This window comes from Haliaeetus leucocephalus, unplaced genomic scaffold (assembly GCF_000737465.1).
Source record: "Haliaeetus leucocephalus isolate CR32 unplaced genomic scaffold, Haliaeetus_leucocephalus-4.0 Scaffold136, whole genome shotgun sequence".
Classification (NCBI taxonomy): Eukaryota; Metazoa; Chordata; class Aves; order Accipitriformes; family Accipitridae; genus Haliaeetus; species Haliaeetus leucocephalus.
Genome location: NW_010972572.1, coordinates 2,823,847 through 2,846,183, shown reverse-complemented (window position 1 = coordinate 2,846,183; position 22,337 = coordinate 2,823,847). Strand labels below are relative to the sequence as shown.

At 61.0% G+C, this 22,337-nt stretch overlaps 1 protein-coding gene across 1 annotated transcript; it reads right to left on the bottom strand.

Annotated features, from left to right (window-relative positions):
- Window positions 1-3,058: 3,058 nt before the first annotated feature.
- Window positions 3,059-21,918, bottom strand: HIP1 (huntingtin interacting protein 1). The gene is given in 32 exon segments (XM_010585941.1): window positions 3,059-3,351; window positions 3,693-3,804; window positions 4,391-4,452; window positions 4,675-4,798; window positions 5,040-5,145; window positions 5,258-5,358; window positions 5,746-5,839; window positions 5,972-6,030; window positions 6,144-6,254; window positions 6,361-6,497; window positions 6,786-6,893; window positions 7,013-7,099; window positions 7,256-7,403; window positions 7,547-7,741; window positions 8,516-8,617; window positions 8,706-8,822; window positions 8,914-9,002; window positions 9,098-9,281; window positions 9,702-9,774; window positions 9,978-10,075; window positions 10,734-10,865; window positions 11,293-11,368; window positions 14,707-14,764; window positions 15,305-15,445; window positions 16,879-16,940; window positions 17,225-17,301; window positions 19,549-19,629; window positions 20,131-20,187; window positions 20,679-20,821; window positions 21,483-21,561; window positions 21,564-21,685; window positions 21,688-21,918. Coding segments are annotated over 32 exon segments (3,204 nt in total). The 5' UTR covers window positions 21,746-21,918; the 3' UTR covers window positions 3,059-3,340.
- Between the last annotated feature and the right edge of the window lie 419 nt (window positions 21,919-22,337).

The window sequence follows — 22,337 nt, the reverse complement described above, 5'->3', positions numbered from 1 at the left end:
CTCCGCCCCCATAGCCCCGTCCCAGCCCGCGTCCCCACCCTGACCCTCGGGTCTTCCCCGCCCCGACCGCGGTGTCCTTCTGTCCACAGCCCCCCCGGTCCCACCCTGACGACCATGTTTCCCCCCCACCGATTCCCCTTTCCCCATCCCCACTCCAAGACCAGCGTCCTCGTTGCCATCCCGATCCCCGCGTCCCCCCTCTCCCCGTCTCCATGTCCCCGTCGTGTCCCCTACAGCCCCCCCGCACCGTTCTAGCCTCTGTGTCCCCCCCGTCCCAGCCCCTACAGTGACCCGCGTGTCCCCGCACGTCCCCATCCCTGACCCAACGCCGCAGGCACTCGTGGGCCCGCGGCCTCAGTCCGGCACCTGCCTGTCCCTGGCCCCCAGCGGGTGCAGGGGCAGCTCCCTGCGTGGCCAGCCCCTGTTCCCCCTGCCCCGGCTGAAGGGTGCCGCCACCAGCAGCCTGCTCTGCAAGGCAGGGCTGGGGACGAGCCACCCCACGCCGTGCTGGGGTCCGTGGGAAGGACATTCTGGCTGGCTGCGCCACTGGGTCCCCAGGGGACACAGCTCTCCAGGGGAGTGCTGCCCACCCTGCTGCCTGCCAGCTGCCTGCAGCTTCTGCAGCCCTGCTGCGTCCTGCAGAGCAGGGGACCATGGCAGGGACCCTGCAGAACACGGCTGCGGGGACAGACCACAGCTGCAGGGACAGGCTGTCACGGGGCCTCCTGCAGCCCAGGGTGGGAGGGCACCGCGGGAGCATGACGTCCTGCTGCAGCGTCACACCTGAGAGGGGACGTTCCCCTGAGCATCTCCCCATCCGTGGCCCCCACGGGCCATCCAGCAGCAGGACCCCCATGAGATGGCCCTGCCAGGGTGACCCTGCAGCACAGCTGGGAAGGGCAGGGTGCTCTGCCCCTTCCCCCCCCCCCCACTGCAGTGTCACCAAAGGGACCCGGGGTGGTGGGGAGGCTAAAGCCACCCCTGCTCCTCAGGGCTGAGCAGGGACCAGGTCCTGGTTCCCTCCCAAGGAACAACAGACGATGTGCAGGGCGGCCCTGGGGACAGAGCCAGGAGGGGGACATAATCATCAGTACATCACCCGGGTCACCTCAACAGCACATCCCCAAGTTAATTTTTGGAGGGTGCTGAGCACAGTCGTGGGACCCCCATGGTGACACAGCCCAGCTGCCAACCACCCCGGAGCCAGAAGGGCTGGGCTGAAGGCTTTATTGAAAAATCAAAACCACACAATGTAGTAATTATTATCATACAATGAAAAAAAAACCACCCAACCAACCCAACCTGCAGTGGAGGGGAACCCCTGCCATCCCCATTGCCAGCCACCAGCACCGGGGACTGTGTGGGGGACACTCGCCCCCTGCCAGCACCTGACCGAGATACAAAAAGAAGTGGTTTCGGCTGAGAGCGGTGCCGCTGTCCCCGAGCCCCTGCCGCCACCGTGACCCCCTTGCCGCCCCCTGGCCCTGACCCAGCCTGGAGGCCTGAGGTAGTTGGGGGTACCCCGCACAAGTGAGACCCCCCCCCCACCCAAAAGAGCAGGGAGGGTTTGGGGGCTCCTCGTGTCCTGCAGGAACGGGATGGTTGGTATTGCATCCAGAGGGGAGCCGGTGCAGGTCAGGGTACGGCCATGGCAGGGTGTGGGGAGTCAGGGGGAGCCCCAAGGTCCCCAAGGCGTCCCCAGCAGGCTGGGGGCACAGAGTGGGTGTGTTGGCAGCAGGGCTGGCTGGGGGATGCGGGGACACCAGGTCCCTGCATGGTGAATGGTTGCGCTCTCCTGCGCGTAGCGGGTGGCAGCCCTGAGGCCATGGTGATGGCCTGGCCGGGCATGGGAGTGCAGGAGGGTCCCACTGCTCTGACTGCCAGCCAAGGGCTGACGGACATCACTGGGAAAGCATGCAGTGACAGCCCAGCCACTCTGGGAAATGCCACCACTTCCTAAAGTAAGAAAGGCCAAATCCTGCCCCCCCAGCACCCTGAGGGGGCTGGTCTGGCTGTCTCCCCCCCCAGGAAGCGGCAGCTGCCTGAAGGCAGGGTGCAGGCAGCAATGCTGCCAGGCTGGCAAGGACACCCTGGCCCTGCAAGGGGCACCGGCAGGACCATGGGAGTGGCCGTGGGGGACGGGGACATTGCTGCGCAGGCTGATGCCACTGTCCCTGCTGCAGCGAGATGAGGTGGGGGGCTGGAGCTGGCAGACACCCCCCTGCCCTCCCAGCCCCCTGCTCCAAGGCACAAAGGTTCCCTGGCCAGAGCCAGCCCCACAGCTGCCCCTGCCCATGGCACCGCCAGCACCAATCCCCCATGCACCAAAGAGGGTGGCGAGGACACAGGGGTGGCACCAGCCCAGAGCGAGCGGGCATGGGGAGCTGCTTGCTCTGGCTTCAGTGTGCTCTGGTGTTGGGGCACCCTGACTGCCCCCCAAAGACTCTGTGCTGCTGCCCTAGAGCCACCTCCCATCCCCAGGAGCTGGTGGCTTGTGTGGTGGCACCACAGTTGCCCAAACCCGTGCCCAGCACCTTGCGGAGTGTTTATTGCTGGCATGAACACAGTGATCTGTTGGGGCAGGGCAGCCCAGCTCCGGGGTTGGGGGGGGCATTTTTGGGACCCAGAATGGGGGAACAGGACCTCAAGGCAGCATGCCTCCCACTGTCCGCCCCACTCCCTCCTCACCGCCGGCTGCTCCCAGTTCTGCTGCCGGCACCCTGGTCTCACCAGCCGGGCTGTCCCATTGGAACGCTCCCCCCCACCCTGCAGTGGCCAAAGGCACTCGGTGTCCCTGCCGGAGGGGGGAGCACACCTAGCACCAAGCCCAGCAGCACCCCAAAAGCTGGCTCCCGACCCAGCAGCACCCCTGGGGCCCCTGGCACCACGGCAGGCTCCTTTGCAGGGGGGGATGTTTGCGCTGAGCCAGGGACCGGGTTAAGGCTGGAGAAGCAGCGAGAGGCGAAAGAAACCTGAATGCTCTCGCTCAGCCAGAGCTGGCTCAAAGAGTTCCAAAAGTCTGTGCAAAAACAAAACTAAAGGGTTAAAACGCCCCCCCCGGAGACCCCCCCCCCCCAACCCCAAGCAGCTCTAATAAATACACGTGCGGTTTGCAGCTGGCGTCAGGCCGGTGAGCCCTTCCTCCCGGCCCCGGGGTCTCGCCAGGCGGCTCTTGGTGCTCCGGCGCTGGAGGCGGCTCTTGGCAGAGGGGACGCGGAGGACGTGTGCTTCGGGGTGGCTTCTGCACCGGTTTATTGTGGATCTTCCCAAAAGGCTGCACTGAGCTGGGTCGCAGCCCGCCGTTGGGGGTGTCCCCCGAGGGCTGCCTCCACCACGGGTGTTAATCTGCAGCTGGAGGAGGGAGAGAGGGTAAAGAGGTGTGGAGCAACACGGTGCCCCCTCAGCATACCTCTGCCCCATCCCTTTGGGATCCCAGAGCTTTGCAGGGCAGCAGAGCCCCAGTAGCACCCGAGCACACTGCCCAGGGGCGATGCGGGTCCCACAGTCTCCTGCACAGATCAGGGGCCCTGTGGCTTTGCCCACATGTGCCAACTATCCCTGGGTTCCACTTATGCCAGCCAGAGCAGAACCCACGCCTGCTCACTGCCTGGATTGCAGGCACGGTTTCCCCATCCTGCCCCACTCCTTCCCGGTGCAGCTTCCCACTGGGAGCAGGACTGGGATCCACTCACCATCCTCCTCCCAGCCCTCCGCCACACCTGCCAGCTCATAGTGCTTCTTGCGCAGCTCCCCCAGCTTCTGCCGCTCCTTCTGCAGCTGGTTTTCCAGCTCCAGCACCCGCACCTGAATGACATCATGCACGCCATGGTCACCCTGAGCCCTGGCACAGCACCTGGGTTCTCCAGCTGGCACAGAGCCATGCTGGGCTGGCCACCCCCCTCTCAAACCCGCTATCTCCCTGCTATCGAGCTCAAAGACCACCGAGGTACATCCCATAAGCGCTCTGATGGCAAGTGATCCTGTGGAGGGAATTGAGCTCAGGTGGGCGCTGCCTGTGCAGGCAGGTGAAGACAGAGCAACCCAAGTGGACACCCAGGGAAGAGGAATTCCCCAGGGATGCCCCGTGCCAGGTGGAGGTGGGTGCTGCGGGGCAGCCCGGCAGGCACACAAGAGCAGGGGGAGGTCATGGGCTGTTGTGCTGTGATGGGCACAGTGTCAGGGAAGGCTTGAGGACCAACTGCAACATGGCTCCTGGGCAAACCCATCTGTTGCCTTCATATCTTGGGCTTTCCCCACCAGCTGGTGCTGCCTGGGGTCAGGCAGCCAGGCAGGGTGCCCCCCCCACCTCTCCCCTAGCCCAGGCAGCCTCTCGTTAGCCCAAGCAAGGCACCAGCAGATGTGTTTCCCAAAACATGGAAGAACCTCCTACCTGTGAGTCCATCTCCTGCCGTTTGATCTGGGTGAGCGTCATGCTGGAGAAGTCCATGCTGTCTGTGGAGAAAGACACCACCAGGCCCCCTCCAGCTTCACTCCCCTGCTCAGAACCCCTGGCAGCTCCCATGCCGCTGGCAGGGTCTGCCACCGTGGGATATGCAGACTGCAAGCAACGGGCAGCCACAGGCAGAGACCACTGGGGCACAGCCAACTGAAGACGGCGAGCATGAAGAGCAGAGGTTTTGGGGCAGGTCTATGCTCCTGCAGCCCCACACTTACCTTTCTCCTCCACCTGCGACTTCCCAGCCTTGGTGGAGGCCACCACACCAGCCGTGGCCTGGTTGACGCTCCGGGAGGCTTGCTGGAGCTTGCAAAGGTTAGCACTGTCTTTGTCTGCCTTCACCTGCCAGGGCAGCGAGGAGGGGTGTGCTTAGGCCCTGCTGGGCGAGCAGACCACCCCTATGGTTTGGGGTGACCATGTGGTGCCCCAGGGTCACCCCAAACCATGGCCAGGGGAGCAGCCCTCCTGCTTCCTGCTCGGGGACAGAGCATCTCTCCCAGAGCCAAGTGCAGGCAGCGGTGGGGGGAGCTGCCAGGTGATGCAGGCAGCAGCAGAGGAGCCTCCCGAGATGCCGGGCTCCTACCTTGGAGGCTGCTACCAGCTGGGCAGTGCTAGCCGCGATCTCCCGGGAACAGACCATCAGCTCCTCGAATGTCCCCTTGCCTTGCACCACCAGGTCAGCAGCGTCACTGTGGGAGGGCAGAGAGGGGTTGGGGCATCCTCCCGCCACCCCCGTCCCCTCCCTGTGGGGACAGCAGGACCCTGCCATCCTCTCCCCCCTCCAGTGACAGTGGCACTTACACCATGACGGTGGCACCCCAGCCCACAGCCTTGGAGGCAGAGATAAGACCCTCGGTCCAGCGGGAATTCTTAGCGTAAAACTCCTTGGGGGACGCCGCGCCCTGCCATCGAGAAAGGCATGGTCACATGTTGGGGACAGGGGGACGGCGGGGCCTGGGACCCCCAAACCCTGGTTCTTGGGGGAACTGAGTAAGTCAGGGTTTCATTTAGGATGTGTGTGGGAGCTGGGGAGACACTGAACTTGGGGGGTGAAGGGGTGCTCAACGTGGGAAGGGAGATCAGGGACCTCCGTGACACCCTGGGGACTGCAGCCAGGGTGAGACGCTGGGACTGGGGCAGGAGCTCCCGGCAGCTGGCGTTGATGCCCCAACAGGCCAAGGCTCGGAGCAGCACGTCCCCAGCAAGTGCGTGGTGACCCTTAGCTGGCCAAGCACCTGCTGCCCCATGCCCTGCCCACACCCCTGCCTGCATCCCAGTCCCCAGCTCACCCGTCCACTCTCCACGATCTCTCTCTGGAGGTCCTTGGAGGCCAGGACCAGGACATGGATGGCCTGCATGAGGCCCGTGCAGGAGCCCAGGATCCTGTGAGACAAACCCCACTGAGCCTCACTTGTGGGGAGGGAGACCCCAGGGCCATGATGCAGCCGCTCTGCCTGCGGCAGCAGGCCCCATCCTGCCTGCCCCTCTCTCTCCAGCGCCCCAGCCACCACTCACCTCTCATTCACTTCCAGTTTGACCCCAGTGTCACCAGCCCGTGCCTTGCTCAGCATCTCCTGGTAGAGGGGGGAGAGGCAGCACTGAACCCCGTGCACCGTCCTGGCCTTGTGCCGGTAGTCCTGGCAGGCACAGCGCCCATGGGTGCCTCTCAGCAAGTGGCAACCCTCACCTCTATGCGGGCAGCCGCTGTTTCGATGGCCGCCGCTGTTGCTGCCATCTCCTTGTCCACCAGGTCACCCAGCTCCTCCTGCTTAATGTCCAGCCCTCTGGGCCGCAGCTCCTAGGGATGTGATGGGACAAAAGGAACCATCCAGGGGTGGCACAGTCCCTGCGGCGGTGCCTGCCACAGCCTGACCCCATCCCACCAGCCCTCCTGGGGCACCCACCTCCCCAATGGAGCTGATCTGGCCCAGGCAAGTCATCACCAGGCTGCAGTCGGCGCCTTCCACTGTCCCTGGGTCTTGCAGGGTGCTGAGGTAGCTCACGGCCTCGCTGCCACACTGCTTGCACATCTCCAGAAGACCTGCATGGGCAGCACGAGAGGCTGAGGGTACCGCATGTGGCGACTGAGATGCCCAGCCCCTGCCTGCCCCGGAATTCTGCCCAGCCTGGCCCCTGCCTGCCCCAGCACCCTGCCCCCCCCAGCCCCTGCCTGCCCCAGAATCCTGCCCAGCTCAGCATCCCACTTGCCCCAGCTTCCTGCCCACCCGGTCCCCTGCCTGCTGTGGCCCCTGCCCACCCTAGTCCGTGTCCAACCCAGCACCCTGCCCACCCCAGCCCCTGCCTGCCCCGTCGGTCGAGCAGCACTCACGGTCGGCGGGCTCCATGGGGGCCACGTGGGAGGTAGCGCTGCCCTGCAGGAGGGTGTCGCTGACGAGGTGGGCGAAGAGGGCCAGGCAGGGCAGCAGAGAGCCCACGGCTGCGGTGGGAGAGCGGGCACACGCCTCAGCCCCAGTGGGCACTGCCCGCCCAGCCCATGAGTGCTGGAGCTGCCCCTGTCCCCCAGCCCAGCCCCTGCCCGGGGCTGCCGGCTCTCACCTGTGTGATTGGAAAGGTATTTGCTGTGTGCGTCCTGCAGCCGCTCTACGCACTCGGAGGCTGCCAGCGCTCTGGACAGGAGGTAATCTGCAGGCAGACAGCAGGCAGGGCTCAAATGTGGGGTGTCCCTGTGTGCGGCATGGCTGCTCTCCACCGCTGGCACGGCCCAGAGGACAGCAAGGAGGGGGGCTTTGTGCTCTGGCTTAGGATAACGCCCAGTTTGGCGAGCACCAGGGAACTCACCTGCTGAGCCGGTGCAGCCGATGTGAGCAGGATCCTCCAGGCGACCGAGGGCATCCTGCACCATCCGCTCCGCCTCCCGCGCGGTGCCCTGCAGCAGGGCAAACTGCTCCTCGGCCAGGCGCCACTGCAGTGCCTGCTCCCTACTCTCCTGCCAAGCCGGCGTGGGTGTCACGGCTCCCGCCGCACCGGCTGGGAATCACCCCCACACCCCACTGCTGCCTCCAGCACTGCCAAACCCCCGCAGCTTGGCATGGAAGGGGATGCCCCTTGCCCGCAGTGCCCCTGGGGTACCTTGTCTCTCAGCTGGGTCTGCAATGTCTCCAGCTCCATCTTGCTGCTCTCCTGCTCGCGGCTGAGCGTGTCCCGCAGCTGCTGCAGCTCAGCCCGCAAGGCGGCCATCTCCTCCCCGTGCTGCTCCGCTGCCCGGCTCAGGCTGTCCCTCTCCTGTTCCAGGCTGGCGATCTGGGTGCTCTGCTCCGCTCCTGCCTGAGTGGGCATGAAACAATGGTCGGGGCTGTGCCGAGAGTGACCCTCCGGTTTGGGGACTTGTTCATGGTCCAGGCTTGGGCCACCTCGATCATTCCTGCATCACCTGCTGCCTGGCAGCACCCTTGCAGCACTGATGGCCTCACCTGGGGCTGGCTGAGGCTCCCTGGGGAGCCCTTTCACTTCTATCAGTGAAAATTCACTTTTATTATGACTAGTCAGCATCCTGATGGAGGAGCAGATGAAGGGTGCTGGCTGCTAGCTCTGGAGCTGGTTCTGCCCTATCCCCATCCTGCTGCAGTGTCTGCCCACCCTGGAGATGGGCAGCTCCATTTTCCTGCCAGCTTCTGCCTTCTACAACGAGCCTGGAAACCCCTGCTGTCCTCCACAGGTCCATAGGCATGAAATACCCTCTGGCACGGCAGCAAGCCCATGCAAACCCTTGTGATGTGACAGCAAGCTCCCTGCCTGGTTTTTACAGTGGGCAGAGCCGCCCTGCCTGACCCTGCTCTTGCAGGGATTTTGTTCAATGATCCCCGCTGCTGGAGGCCATCGCTCAGCACACTCTTGCACCCAGGAGTGTTAAACCCCCTGGTACGATCGCTGAACCCATCTAGATGTGGGGAGGAAGAAGACAGGGAGCTGGTTATCAGGCCAACAGTGGGTAATGCCTGGATGGGTAACATCTCACCCAAGCACCGCGACAGCGGGCAGACCTCCCCCTCACCCGAAATGCCTCTCTTCGGGTGGCAGGGGCCACCCATGGGCTCTCACCTGTGTGCTGGACTCCAGGGTGCCCTGGAGGACCTGCAGCTCCTGTCTGCTGGCTGCCAGCTCCCGCTTCAGCGTGTCCAGCACCTCTGCCTGCTCCTGAGACTGTGGGCAAGAAGAGAAATTGCTGGTGCCAGTGCCCCATGGAGGAGTCCCCCCTAACACCCTGTCATGTCCCCTCATCCCCACTCACCTTCCTCTGAGCCTGCTCGCTCACCCGCTGGAAGGAGTCCTCCAGCTCCTTCTTCTCCCGCTCCACGTCCCCCTGGGCCTGCCTGGCCGCTGTCACCTGCTTGGTCACCTCTGCATTCTGGTGATGGAAGAGAGGAAGCTCAGTGATCCCCAGTGTTGGGGGGCATGGCTGGGAAAGGGGATGCCTGGAGGGGTTTCGGGGAGCCCACCTTCCGCAGCAGGTCGGCGTGGTTCTGCACCAGCTCGCTGTACTTCTCCTTCAGCTTGCTGTAGCGCTGCTCGTTGGCCTGTGCCCGCCCTGCCACACATGCAGGGATGCCAAGGTGAGCACCGTGGACCCCCACCCCGCAGCTCACCCCCACTCCAAGCTGGGTGCGCGCTCTCCCTGCTCACTTTCGATCTCTGTCAGGCTCCTCTGTGCCTTCTCGGTGTCCTCCCGCTGCTTCTTCAGCTCCTCCAGCTCTGCACGCAGGAACTCGCTCTCATCCTGTGCCTGCTGCTTCAGGTGCTGCTGCTCGGCCAGCTCGGCCTCCAGCTCGCTGGCACGACCACGCAGCTGCACCGAACCCCGTGCGCTCTGCGGGGACAGCAGGTGGGCAGCTCCCAGTGCCATTCAGTGGCTGCCAGCACTGTCCGATGCCCACCAGTACCATCTGGTGGCCACCCCCTGTGTAGCATCCCATAGAGTCCCAACGGTAGCACGGTGAAGCATTGAGGATGCTGGGCAGTGGGGGTGAGCCTGGCCCCCCCAGCAGGGACGCAGTCCCTCCCAGCACACCTAGGGACCCCCCATATGGGCAGTGAAGGCTGTGCGAGGGATGCAGAAGCCATTGCGGACAGGGCAGGACAGACAGACAGGGGCAGCGCCTTGCCCACCCAGGGACACAGCCACCACCCCACCAGCCCCATTCCCAGTGTGAGCTGCTGGGTCTTATCCTCCCACAGGACTGCCACATAGGTGCTCACCATGTGACACCACCAGATGGTTGTCACCCACCTCAGCCTTGAAGTTCTCCAGCTCCTCCTTCAGGGCTGCGATCTCCCTGTAAAGCTGCTCAATTAACCGGTCCCTGGGAAGGAGAGACACCGGGTATGTCCTCAGTGCCACCAGCCGCACCAGTACCATGGGGACGCATCCTGGGAGGGGAGGCATCCCCTGTGCCACTGCAGCTGCTGTGTTGCAGCAGCCTGGCAGGTGGCTGCCGTGCCATGATGGGAAGGGAGCTCCCAGTCCAATCCTGGCCACCTCCATGGCATAACTGGGACTGCTCACTTGTCATCCTTGTTCATCCCGTTCTGGCTGTTGAAGTTGAAGGGGTCGCTGCTGAAAGAGCTGCCGAAGATGTCGTCAAACTTGTTGTCAAACAGGCTCTGCGGGAAGAGGAGCAGCATGGACCTGGAGCGAACCCACCACCGCTCTGGAGCCCTTGTCCCCTCCATGTTCCTGGTGGCACCGCAGAGCCAGCCCACGTGCCAGCAGGCCTGCTGCCTGCTTGTGCTGCCTGCACACCAGGGCTGGATCCCCCCTGCTGCTCCCAGGGCGCTGAACGCGTTGAACACATTGAACATGGAGCATCTCTGGTCTGTCCCCACCTGACTCCTCGGGAGGGAGAAGATCCCCAAAGCCATGTCACTGCAAGCCCCTTCCCCTCCCAAAACGCTCAGCGCCTGGGGACAACCCTTGGTGGAGAGGGACGTGAAGACCTAATGCAAGCACACAGAGCTGAGGAGCAATGCTGGGAAGCCAAACACCTCCAGCCAGCCATCACTGGAGGGCACCAAGCCTCTAAGAGAAGCACCACAAGATGAACTCAGCCTGGCTCAGACCTAGCAGCACCCACACGCGACACCCAGCACCCACATGGCCACCTGCAGTGATGCTCCCCAGTGCTTGAGGCCATCCCCACTGTCTCAGCCCCAACCATGGCATGGTTTTGGAGAAATAACTGTGGTCTCAGAGCTGAAGGACACCCACTGTCGTCTCCACAGCTCAAGGAGCACGGGCAGTGCAGCAGCGGCAGTGGCTCACCTGTGAGGCCGTGTCCATCTCCACCAGGTCTGTGATGGGCTCACTGTCAGGTGAGGATGCCTCGGCGGGGATGACCACCACGGGGCTAATGTGCTCTGACAGCGCTGAGGCACGCAGGAAATTGGGAGGGTTCTGGGGAAGGAGAGGAGCGTGGCTGGGTGGGGGAGGACCGGCACTGCTGCAGGGCTTTGGGCACAGTTGGTTGAAATCTTGCACCAGTGCTGAGCTGGCCGTGCCCGGACCCATGGGAACAGAGCCAGGACCTGTAGGGATGGAGCCAGGACCCATGGGGACAGATCCTGGCAAGGGCTGAGGGTTGGTGCGAGAGCGTATCCCAGCCCCTGGACAGAGGGGCAGTTCCATCCCACAGGACCCCACCCGGGGAGGGATGCAAGGATGAGCCTCATGTCCCACAACCCCTACATTGCCACTGGCCCCAGGGAAGCCAGGCAAGGCAGCAGGTGACCCTTTTTGGGCACTCTCCCAGTGCCACTGGCCCCGTTGCTGCTCCTGGCCATGGGGACAGCGAGCATGGGGACCCGGGACCATGGGGTCTCACCTCTGGCAGCTGTGGGATCTGAATCAGCCGCTTGAAGTACTGCAGGTTGCTGGAGCGGTAGAAGAGCTCCTTCAGCCTGCAAAGGGCAGGGAATTGTTAGGGACAGCTCTTGCCCAACCCAGACTCCCCACCCCAAACGTGGGTAGCTCCAACCCCTCGCCTGGCTCCAGGAAGGTGTCACCGGGCCACCACACTGTGCTGGAAGGCACAGTGGTGTGTGCTGCCACCAAACCCATGGCAGGTCCTGGGAAGACCCCATCGCCAGCCTCCCACCTGTGGCAAAAACTGACTGCTGAAGGCTTTCTCCCATAAACCCAGGACCTGAGAGAGAAGGACCTGAAACTCGAGCAACCTGATCTACTGGGAGATGTCCCTGCCAATGGCAGGGTGGCTGGACTGGATGATCTTTGAAGGTCCCTTCCAACTCAAACCACTCTGTGAGTCTGTAAAACCATGAACCGCAGCAGAATGATTGTACTGGGTCACCCCGAGGTACAGCCACCTCCCTGTGCTGTCCTCACTACAGCCAAAGCTTGAAGGGACAGCTGAGAAACATCACCATTGCTCCCACTATGCCCCCGGCCATGAACAGGTTGGGGGCTTCCTGCCTGGAGGCCACATCTGCACCATTACATTCAGGTCCCTGCAGGAGCATGTCCCCCAGCAGCAGGGCTACCTCTCTGCACGATTTCCAATTTTGGGGAGGAGCAGCAGTGCCCGGCCGTGCCACTCATGGCTCCCTTCCCTTCCAGGCTCCCCAGTTTCCCAGTCAGTACCTCAGCACTGTTGATACCCGCCCCAAGGTCTCTGCCCTGGGTGGTCAGAGCCCATGGACAGCCCCGCTATCTGCTGATGTCCGTGCCTGGTGTTTTTCCCATGGGCACTGGTTTGCAGTTTGTGACCTTGAATCGAGCTGTCCCTCAGCACCATGACATCCTCCCCCTGCTCTCAGCAGCCAGTTTTTGTTTTGACTACCCTATATAATCAGATACTAGAGGCCATGGCACTTCACTGCTCACTCTTTTTCGATCTCATTTAAAATACAGCAAGAGGACCGGTTCCAGCACTGTCACTGGCGATCACCCTGAGACACTTCCTGGTATAAAACCTGACCATTTGTCTCCTCTCCCTTGTGCAGTTGCTAGTCCAGGGGGGACCTGCCCTCACATCTCATAGGATCATGGACTTACAGAGTGGTTTGGGTTGGAAGGGACCTTCAAAGATGATCCAGTCCAACCCCCCTGCCAGGGGCAGGGACATCTCCCACTAGGTCAGGTTGCTCAAAGCCCCATCCAACCTGACCTCAAACACTTCCAGGGATGGGGCAGCCACAGCTTCTCAGGGTAACCTCTGCCAGTGTCTCACCACCCTCATCGTACAACATTTCTTCCCTATGTCCAAGCTAACCCCACCCTCGTTCAGTTTAAAACCACTGCCCCTTGTCCTGTCAGTGCAGGCCCTGGTCAAAAGTCTCTCTTCCTCTTTCCTATAAGATCCCTTTAAGTACTGAGCAGCCGCAGCAAGGTCTCCCCGGAGCCGTCTCTTCTCCAGCCTGCACAGCCCCAACTCCCTCAGCTTTTCTCCATAGCAGAGGTGTCCCATCCCTTGGACCATTTTGGTGACCTCCTCTGGACCTGCTCTAGCAGGTCCATGTGTGTCTTGTGCTGAGGACCCCAGAGCTGGTTGCAGTGCTCCAGGGGGGTCTGAGGACAGTGGAGCAGAGGGGGACCATCCCCTCCCTCAACCTGCTTGCCACGCTGCTGGTGATGCAGACCAGGAGCTGCTTGGCTTTCTGGGCTGCAAGCCCACATTGCCAGCTCGTGTCTCATTTTCCACCCACCAGTATCCCCCAGTCCTTCTCTGCAGGGCTGCTCTCCATCCTTCCATCCATCCATCCATCCATCCCCCAGTCTGTGCTGGTCGTGGGGATTGCCCTGACCCAGGTGCAGGACCTTGCACTTGGCCTGGTTGAACTTCATGAGGTTTACATGGACCCACTCCTCCAGCCTGTCCAGGTCCCTCTGGATGCCACCCCTTCCCTCCAGCATATCGACTGCACCACTCAGCTGTGTGTCATCTGCATTTCTCAGGGTAGTTCCATTTTTTCCCAGAACTTTTGGAAATAAATATGTTTGCTCCCACTGCACATCACCCTGCAGCAGCTCATGGTCTCTCACGAACCCAACACCCACCTCCTGCACGCAGCAGCACCCACCCCATCCTATGCTGTCTTTTTCATGAAGACCCTCCCCCACTCTTTGTTTCCCTGCTGTGCCAAGCGCTGGGTCAGCCCCTCTGCTTGCCTCCCTCCCCTTTCCCTGGAGCCCTTTTTATCAACCAGCACCATAACACATCTCAGCCTCTGGGCAATACTCCAGCAGCACCACAGCCACCTTCATGTCCTAGGTCTCGGGTAATTGGGTGACCATGACTTGGTTCTGGTTCTCTCCTCCTACATCTTTTATCTGCTGCTTTTAAAGTCTCTCTGACAGGTGCCACAAGCTTTATCCTTTCTTTTTCTGTCTGTGTCCCTGCAGGGATGGCTTTTCCCACCCAAAAGCTCCACTGCAGCACCCAGCAGCATCCCTGGCACCCAGGCTCTCTGCAAGGCTCTTCATGGATTCCTCCTCAGCTTTGCAACACCCAAAGGTTTCATCTTTTGGTTGCCCCTTTCAACAAGCTCCCTCAGATTTGTGCAACTGGCATTTTTTTGGAAATTCAACAGAATTGGAGGAAAAATCTCTTTTCCCTGTCCCATGCCCCCAGCACCATGACTGCGATTCCCACCCACCCCCCAGGGCTTGTGCGGACCCTTCTGCAGCAGCATCTCAAACCGCCTCCACATGCTGCTCAAATGCTCCTACCCCAAGGCTCCTACCAATGCAATGCATCCCTCTCCCGACAGAGCCAATGGACCCATCGCAAGCAGAAAATGCTGCTAAGGGTGCTGAGCACCCTGCTCATCCAATACCCAGCCCAAGGCATCCCTGGGGTGTCTTCACCAGCAACCCCCCCTGCTTGGCTTCTCAGCCTGAGCCCAGACTTTCATCTCAGCACGTCACCTGCAAATTGCATTTAAAACTGCAATTAAAGGGTTTGAGGGTTTTAAATCATCAGACATGCAGTCAGCAGCTGAACACCTCACTAGAATTAATAATGCTGTTATCTGGTAATTCAATAGCTGTGGATTTGCCAAGTGGAGTGGTTGTCCTGGAGTAAGCTCCAGGGAAAGCCGAGAGGTCAAAGCGGGCTGGATTTCAGATGCCGAAGCAAGACCAACTCCTGCCCTTCCTCCATATCCATTGCTCATCTGCTGAGCCCTGGCACAAAGGCTCCAGCACCTCTCTGCCCTGGGAACACCCTGGAGCATCGCTGGCAGTGGGGAGAGCCAGCACCCTGGGTCTGGGTACTTACTTTCTGAACTGCTCCAGGAAGCGATCCCGGTGGCCCTGCAGTGTATCTGCCGGCAGACCTGGAAGAAGCAGCAAGCAGAAATGTCACCGGGTGTCCCCATGCCGGGAAGAAGCATGGAGCAAGGGACAACCCATCGGCACAGCCATATGGGGATGGGTCTTTCCCAGAGATGGTCACCCTCCTCCCAGGGTCTGAATGCTCTGGGCTCAGCATCCCGCTGCAGGAGGGGATCACGTCCCCACCCCAGACACCCCCAGGGCAGGGAAAGGCAGCAAGCTGGTGTTCAGGCAGCTGCCACCACAATTCAAGGTCCTGGGGGATGTGGGTTTTGCACCAGTGCCTGCCCAAACCTGGGACAGCTCCTGGTGGGCACTGTCCCCATGGCCTAGGGGCATCCAGCAGGGCAGGCTCCTGGGGCAGCTCGGTCCCCTAGCGCTTGCACCTCCTTGTCCCTTGCCCTGGTGACTCCCTTCACCCTCTGAAAAAGGCTGGGAAGGAGATGGGGGGGCAAACAGCCCAGCCTGAGCAGGGTGGTGACCCCCGGTGTCCCCCTCTGTGTCCCTCCTCTGCCCAAGGCGCTGCCGCTGGGGACACTCACAGGAGTGGAGCTTGAAGAGCAGCTTGACGGTGTAGTCGTAGAGGTGGCTGCAGTCCAGGATCACCTGGATGAGTGGGGCCAGGCGGCACTGCCCTGTGGCCGTCACTGACACCGAGCGTGACATGTCCAGGGAACTGAACACTGCGGGGAAGAAGCACGGGATCAGGCTCCAGCAGGTGCCACACCACGTTGGCTGCATCCACAAACATCACCCAGAGCAAGAGACCATCACCCACAGCAAGACACCTGCTGGCCCTTGGGGACCCAGCCCACCACCCCGCAGCTGTTTGCAAGCTCAGCAGGAGTGGAAATTCCCACCCAGGACTCTCACACAGGCCTGGGAACACTTCAGCCTGGCACTGTGGGCTGGAGGTGCCCAGTCCTGAGCCCCAGTCGGGTCCCCAGGCAGAGCTCCCAGCCCCCCGAGGACATGCAGCCCCTGTGCTCTGCCCATCGCTGCCATCCCACTGGCATTCGAGTGCGCCATGCATGCCAGTGAGGAGATTCTCCAAAACCACCTGTGAGCAGCTGGCAGCACCTCATGTCCACAATCCTCTGTCCACGTTGCGTCAAATTGCATCTTGTGCCAGGGTTGCAGGATGTACCCCCCAACACCAGGGCACGAAGGTATTTCTGGCAGGGCTGGGACCAGCCTGGGGCACAGGATGGCAGGCTGCTGGAAATGCGTCCAGTGACCATCTTCATGGTCCAGCCTTGCGGGTCTCCCACGAGTTGTGGGACACCTGCCCTCAAAGCGTGCTGGTGCAGCAGGCAGGCTAGCAGGGTGGTTGGAGAAGGTGGCAGCTTCATCTCCCTCCATCCAGCAACTCCCTTCCAAGGGGCAGAGCAGCAAGAACTCCTGGGAGTGCTCCGGGGATGGGGCTGCGCTGCACATATGAGGGTCCTGGCACTGGCCCACTGTGCCAGCGTGCGGCCAGGAGACGAGGGTGCTGCTCCAGTTCCATTGAAACACAGCCCTGTCCCGCCAGCACTCACAGCCCGGTGCATGCAGTAGATGAAGGTTTGCCCCACAATTGCTTTAATTTACCCCAAACCTGATCCTGTACGAGCGTGCAGAGGTGCATGACAGTCCTGAGGGTTGAGGCTGGCTTGTTTTTACCCCTCTGCTTGCTTGCGCGGGAGGGCAGGAGAAAGGCAGGGTGCACCCACGCCTCCCCCAGCTCCAGCACCGCCGCAAACACCCACGGCAGCTTGTGTTCACCACTAATAAAAACCAAAACCTGTCGCAAGCCCATGAATAAGACAAGAAGAAATTCAGCCCAAGGAGGCTGCCAGAGTGGGAGAGCCCAAAGTCTGGGCAGTGGAAGTGATGCATGTGGTGGGGAGTGGGGTGGGGTGATGCAGCCAGCCCCATGGCACTGCCGCAGGGCTGCCACAAGGCAGCACAGCATGCAGGGACTTCAACTAATAATAATTTGGGCCCCAGGACAGCCCAGAAAAGAGATGAGCTGCGATGCTCTCAGACAGCATCCTTCCCGGAGCCTCCCCCAAATGCAGCTCAGCCCCTCCAGACCCCTCACCCCAACCTTTGGCAGGGCAGCAGAGGGGCTTACCCGTCTGGAAGAGGTTCAGCTCACACTCCAGGTAGTCAAACATCTCCACCGTCAGCTGAAAACTAAGAAAAAAGGATGCGAATGGTTGGGGAGCATCCCTGCAGCCACCCATGGGCCTCAACCCATTGCCAGATGCCACCCCACAGGGACGAGCAGGTGCTCTGGTGTGGATGCACCAGCCTTGCCCGGGGGCTCTGCCCACTCCCAGCACCTGTGGCAGGGCAGGGGAGAAGGTGCAAGGTCCAGTCCCTGGCTTGATTGTGCTGCCGGTGAGGCTGGGCAGCGCTGTGCCACCTTGCCTGCATCCACCCCCCTCCCTTGCTCCCTGCCCTTGCTCCACACTCACAAATTATTGACATCATTCTCCCCTGCCTCGTCAAGCTGCCGGTCAGACATCTGGAGATTGCCGGGGAAGCGGGGATTCTGCATGGGGAAACAGGAGTCAGGAAAGGGTTTTGGAGGATTTCCTGCTCTGGCCACAGCTTTGGGAACACCAGGGTCACCAACCCAGCCGGCAGCCTCAGTGCAAGAGACTGGGACGGCTCTTTGGATGCTCCGAGGGAGTGATGCAGGGGTGAAAGGGGGCTGACAGGAAGTCTGCTGAACCCCAGGTGACTGCAGCATCCTCAATCCATGGTGCCCATATTCACCCCAGCAAGAAAAACTAGTTCGCCCTGGGCTTAGAAACCTGCTGAGTATGGAGGAGATGGGACTGCCAGCTCGTGCACGGCATCGCCGAGAGCTGGAGGGGAAGGAGCCAATATCTGCTCTGGGGGGCAAAGCCTCTTCATGCTGCCCAGGTGTTTCAGGGAAGGTCACATCACAGCTCCAAACCAAATCAGGGGGATGGGTACAGCCTGGCTTCAGAAAACACCTCTTTCCAGCAGAGCTCGGAAAGGAAGGAAACATCATGGGTACCAAACCTACCGCAGATGGTTACTGTAAGGATGAGGGCGCTTGAAGCCACACGGGGATGTGCTTTGTGCACAAGCCCACCATGACATTCCATCCTGCTGTTGGCAGCATTGTGTTATTTTAACACCACAAGCATATTCTAGTTTATTCTATAAGAAAGCATCTGCCTAAATAATAAGGTCCATCGATGTGAGCATGGCTTCCTGAGGTGTGACAGGGCATGCTGCATCCCTTACTACAAACACGTTCCCCATCACCCCTGGCAGCCGGCACGGCACGTGTGGAGCAGACCCAGACCTGGTGTATCCTCTCTGAAGGCCAGCCCAAAGAAGGAACCTGCCCAGCAGCGCTGCTTCAGAGGCTGGAAACAAACTCCTGATGATGGAGAAAAAACCCATCTGGGATGATCCCCTGGGATTCCCCCAGGATGCTTCTGTGCCCAGGAATACCCATGGCCCAAAAGCCCAAAGGGGAGAGAGAAAAAATGGGTTTTGGTAACTGGCACTGATTATTTCAAGCTGAGGACAGCACTGGGTGGAACAGGATCACGCTGACTCTGGCCAGGACCGATCCTGCAGCATCCCATGCGTAGTGCTGTTTACCAGGTGGGGCAGGCAATGGAGGGCAGAAGCTGTGGGAGCACCAAGGCTGCTGGGGACCGAGAGGTTTGTTCTGTGCTACCTTGTCCTGATTTCCTCATTTGCCTGATACATCTATGGTGAGATTTATGGTCTGCAATGAACTGGGTGCTCATAAAAAAAACCTTAAACCTGTGACTCTGTTGAAGTTCTGCTGAGACGAACTAAGTTGTGCATGCTCAGCGGTGCTCAGATTAAGTTAATCATTATTTCCCAATCATTTTTGAATTTCCAGGCTGACTTGTTGCTCCCACTCCACTTTTCCTGCCCATATAAAAACCTTATTTTAGAAAACACTAGGGCACCTTACATGCAAACTTTGGTCCCAAGCAAAGGGAGGTTTCTATACACATCTATTTAATTTCTCCTTTGCTGACTGTAGCAAATAATCCTCCATGCTCGCACACCAGTTGGAGCAGGCACTGCTGCTCATTCTCCTTCATGCACCAACAGGGACACCTCACTAACCCAAATCCCCGGCATCCTTCCCTGCATTTGTGGTGATGCAGAAAAGCCAGGCTCCGTCACAGGGTTTTCCAGGGGATTTACACCTCGGCACTGGCCCCTGCCCTGCCTGTGCTGCCTCCTGCCTGTTCCTGCTGCCTGGGCTTCCTTTAGCCCTTGCAGATCTTGCCAGGGCAGTGCTCGGGATGGTTAGGAGCTGCTCCTACAGTGTGGCATGGCATGGTGTGGCACAGCCCAGCCCCCACAGGCCCTCCCCACTCCAGAATCCCATGGCCTCTTCCACCTCTGCCCACCAGGGATACCTGGGAGGGGACATGCACCCCAAAACCAGGGGTCTCTTACTGTTTCTTGTAGCCCCCAAACTCCCAGCCCAGGTGCCTCCAAGGAGCCCTGATCCAGCATGAAACTGTCTACCCCTGAGGCATTGCTCCTTGGGCCACTTCTTATCCAGGGTAAGGATGGACCCTGGTGGCCTGGGACATGTTTCATGGAGGCAGCAGGACAGCCATGACAGAGGAGAGGATCCTCAGGGGTGACATCACCAGGATGGCTCTTCCAGCCCCTGTCCTGCACCGTAGTGTTGCCACCACTTTCGCCCCAGCACCCCATCACCCACCCCTTGCCATGGCTGTGGGGATGGGATGATGCTCACCTTGGTGTGAAACTCCATCTTGGTTCTCAGCAGTTTGAGGTAGATGCTGCAGAGCTGTCCGTAGCCCTCGCTCAGGTGGCCCTGGGGACACCAAAAAGCTGTTGAGACCTGGGGCAGGCTGTGAAAAAGCCTTCTCCCCTTGCAGCACAAGTGACCCCTCCCTTATCTCTCCCAAAATCACAGCCAAAAGCCTCCTCGCCAACACATGGGCTGCAGGCTGGCTTGCAGCAAACTTGACCAAATCCTTTCGGCACGACCTTCTCGTCACCTTCTCTGCAGGTTTCAATGCTCTGTTTCACCACCAGAGCTGAGTTTTACTGGGTTTTGCCATAAAACAGGAAGAAGGCATTTGATTTTGGTGGAAGGGGATATTGAGCACAACCAGCAAACCCAGGCCAGGGAGGTCACGTAGCCGTGGGTCAGCCATGGCTGAGCATCTGCTCAGACCTCAGAGCCTGGCTCCTCCTGGGCAAGACCACTATCCAAGCCAACACCACACCCTAGGCCGGCTGAGGAGTCGGGTCCTGCCGAGGGACCCCCGGGGTGTCCCCACCGCAGCAGCTGGCAGGACTGGCCACTTACCCACATTCTACTCATGTCGCTCAGCTCGTTCTTGTATCTCACGGAGTCTTTCAGGACCTGGAGGAATGACGATGAAAATAAGTAGGCAGTGCAGGCAGCAGGCAGAGCACCAGGGCAAGGTGTGCCATACTTGGAGCTGGCAACTGGGGTACGGAATGGGAGGTCTTGATGTGTTTCCAACCCTGCAGCTTGCCGGTGGTGTCACTACCGCCAGCCCCAGGGTGCCTCAGTTTCCCCATCCACACATGGGGCAGGAGGATCCTTGCAGATGGCTCCTGCACCAATGCCGATGCCCCATGCCGAGTGGTTTCCTCCAGCACCGGTGCTGTGGTCAGCACCGGGGTCTGTAGCGCTGGGGCATGTGGGCACAGCAGCGCTGGGAAGGCTCTGGCAAAGCGAGCAGGGAGGGGTCCCTGCACTGGTCCCCACCCAGGACTGACACACCAGGAGGGCACCAACCCACCAGCATCTCCCACTGCCCCGTGCAGCCCCGTGGGGGAAAGGATTTGGCCCCAGGACAGCTGCTGAGCCGAGCTTGTGGCACTCACATTTGAGTGGCCATCCCGGAGGAGTTTGTGGAAGACGTGGCAGAACTTCCAGCAGAGCACAGCATTGCCTGACAGCGGCAGCCGGTTCACCACCGACCAGAAGGTCTGCGCCCCCTTCTCGTGATGCGTGCCCAGGATGCATGGTGGCGGCTGGTCAAGGAAATGCTTCTCTCCCCTTCGGTGGTGATGGAGGGCAGCCACCCCGAGGCCGGCTGGTACCCGCAGAGCCGAGGAGAGCCAGGCCACCACGGGGAGCTGAGAAGTTGCCAAGCCCAGACACACGCTGTCTCCAAGGGTGGCACACACCATCCCCTCTCCTCCAGCCCCTCACCACCGCTCCAGGAGCACCATGGCACACTCCAGGCTGGGGCTGTGCCTCTGCCAAGCCTTCCCAGCTGCCCTGCCGGGATGCTGGGGATCCACTTTTAGTGGCAGCACGCTCACAAGCACCTTTGGGATTAAGCATCCTTGCCCCAGGCAGACATCCTGCTGTGGGCATCTGCCCCTCCTGCCCTCCCATGGGCTGGCAGCACCAGGAGCACAAGGCTGGGCACCCACTGACAAGCAAAGGCTGCAGCAGCAGGAGCAGGGACCCTGTGCCATGCCAGAAAAACCCCAACCATCACTGAGAGCCCCCCAGGGTCCCATTCAGCCATCCTCAGCACCCCAGCAGCCAGCTTGCGGCGCTGGCCTGGCTGCACTGGCACCTCTCCCCACACGCCGCCTTGCTGCTGCCCCTTTTCCGGGTGGCCCCGGCCCCGCTCCCACGCTCGCTTGTCCCACGGCCAACTTTGGGAAGGATATTTCTGGCGTGTTTCTCCTTGACAGCCACTTCCTGTGCATTAATAGCCTTATTGATGCTGACAGTCTGAAAAAGAGAAGCGAGGTGGGAGGGGGGTGAGATGGGAAGGGTTCAGGCTCCCCCCGCCAAGTCTTCCCTCACCCGCTGATGCCCCCCCAGCTGCCAGCACCTGTCGGTGGCTGGGTCCCATCCAGGTCCCCGGCCCCTGCTCATGCCAGCTGGATGCTGCCCGTTGCCGGATGCCTTTCTGGGATGTGGTTGGCATCCACCAGGTTCAGCTGCTGCCAGGACTCATTTACTCAGCATAATAACGATGCAATTAAAGCAGCGACCACAAAGGACCCTCTCCTGCCCTCGGGGCGCAGAGGGAAGGCAAATCCCTCCCCTGCCCTTGGACCACGGGCAGCTGCCTTCGGTTCCTACCCCCCTTTTGGGGGGGGGGGGCTGAGTGGAGAGGGCGTTTTGGGGGGCATGGGGAATCTGGCAGCAGGACAGCGAGATCACCACGCACTGCAGAGAGAAGCAGGAGCGGGGCTGCCTGCACTGTCTGGCAGCAAAGGACACGGCCCCAGCTGTGGGATTTGAGGGGCAAGAGACCGACCTGCTGCCCACAGTGCAGGCAGCTGCCGTGGCTGGCACCCACTGCCACCTCCTCACCCCATCACCGACAGGCGCATCCAGACATGGCACAACTGGTCCCCATTGCCCGGAACTCCCCAGTCAAGAGCCGGCACAAGCCTCCCTTGGGGCAGGCAGCGCTGCAGGCAGCCTCTCCCTAGCACAACGCTGCCCACAAGCTGCCCTTTTACCCTCTGCCAGGAAAAGCAAGACTTGCAATGAAGATGTCAGGGACCTCG